The sequence below is a fragment of the Galeopterus variegatus genome, unplaced genomic scaffold, assembly GCF_000696425.1.
Source record: "Galeopterus variegatus unplaced genomic scaffold, G_variegatus-3.0.2 Scaffold2884, whole genome shotgun sequence".
NCBI lineage: Eukaryota > Metazoa > Chordata > Mammalia > Dermoptera > Cynocephalidae > Galeopterus > Galeopterus variegatus.
Window position 1 is genome coordinate 163684 of NW_007728995.1, and position 1832 is coordinate 165515.

At 42.5% G+C, this 1832-nt stretch overlaps 1 protein-coding gene across 1 annotated transcript; it reads left to right on the forward strand.

Annotated features, from left to right (window-relative positions):
• Window positions 1-502: 502 nt before the first annotated feature.
• LOC103599203 (olfactory receptor 10C1-like) lies at window positions 503-1465 on the forward strand. Its single transcript, XM_008583308.1, has one exon. It carries the CDS (start codon window positions 503-505, stop codon window positions 1463-1465), a length of 963 nt encoding a protein of 320 aa, XP_008581530.1.
• The last annotated feature ends 367 nt before the right edge of the window (window positions 1466-1832 follow it).

The window sequence follows — 1832 nt, forward strand, 5'->3', positions numbered from 1 at the left end:
CCATTAACTTAATTTCTGTTTCCCTTCAGTAAAGTATAAATTCCATTTGGGGAGAAATGGGTTTTTCACTGCTAAATTCCAAAACCTATAAAAGAAACTGCCAAGTACTATGGGCTCAATACTTTTGAATGAATAGCTGAAGAAAGCAAGTCAGTAGCAACATAACTGAAGATAAATGGATAGATATGAGGGGTCTCTTATCTGGTAAGATTTGACAGGAGATTAAAGGAACGGATGAAGGGAGAATTGAACTTGAGTTAACATTTTTCTATTTTATGGGTGGTGGTGACTATATTGTCAAGGAATCAACTGATATGGTGAGTATACAATAGAATTTTCTTTGAGAAGGTATGAGAATGAGGGTAATATCTAAACTTTTGAATCTTAGAATCTCACCTAAGAAACTTAACTCTCTGACTTACTAAAGATTTTTAATATAGTCACTTATTTCTTTTCTTTGACGTAATCTATCTGGTGACTTTGCCATTCTCTTCTCCAGATCATGAGCCTCAATTGCTCCTTGTGGCAGGACAACAGCATGGCCGTCAAACGCTTTGCATTTGCCAAATTTTCTGAGGTCACTGAACAGTGTTTCCTTCTATTTACCCTCATCCTACTCATGTTCTTAACATCACTGATGGGCAATGCTCTCATAGCTCTTACTATCTGGACCAACCCAGTCCTCCACACCCCCATGTACTTCTTCCTGGCCAACTTGTCCCTCCTGGAGATTGGCTACACTTGCTCCATCATACCCAAGATGCTACAGAGTCTTGTGAGTGAGGCCCGAGGAATCTCTCGGGAGGGTTGTGCCACACAGATGTTTTTCTTTTCATTTTTTGGTATCAGTGAGTGCTGCCTTTTGGCAGCCATGGCTTTTGACCGCTATATGGCCATCTGTTCCCCACTCCACTATGCAACACGAATGAGTCGAGGTGTGTGCGTACATTTGTCAATGGTTTCTTGGGGAGTGGGGTGCATGGTAGGCTTGGGCCAGACCAATTACATTTTCTCCTTGGACTTCTGTGGCCCCTGTGAAATAGACCACTTTTTCTGTGACCTCCCACCCATCTTGGCACTCGCCTGTGGGGATACATCCCATAATGAGGCTGCGGTTTTTGTTGTGGCAATTCTTTGCATTTCCAGCCCATTTTTACTGATCATTGCATCCTATGGCAGGATTCTAGCTGTGGTGCTGCTCATGCCCTCACCTGAAGGCCGCCATAAGGCTCTTTCCACCTGTTCTTCTCACCTGCTCGTAGTAACACTCTTCTATGGCTCAGCTTCTGTCACCTATTTGCGGCCCAAGGCTAGCCATTCACCAGGAACAGACAAACTTTTAGCCCTTTTCTATACAGTGGTGACATCCATGCTGAACCCCATCATCTATAGTTTACGGAACAAGGAAGTCAAGGCAGCTGTCTGGAGGACCCTACATTTTCTCCCTTTTAAGGAATGCCTTTAGTAACAGTGATGGTCATTTTGGAGTCATCTCTGTACTTAGAGCTGAAGTTCTGATTGCCAAAATGTGAAAGAAAGCTGGCTAGTAAAGAATTTGAGTAGGGGAGTCCAACATTAGACACATTATCCATAATATTTTAGTCTAGGCTTGTTGTATAAATTACCAGGTAATGCTTCAGCAGCCTGACAAAATCTTAGTCTTCTTTCAGGCATTTTCTAGCCCCTGAGGGGCCTATTTAACTTCTGCCCTGGTCACAAGAGTGTGTGTTCCCACACAGGCTATTCCCATATGACTCGCAATTCCCTAGTAACTCTATGAAGTGCATTATTTTCTTCATAAAATAAAATTCTTCAACTAATTATTGCCACAC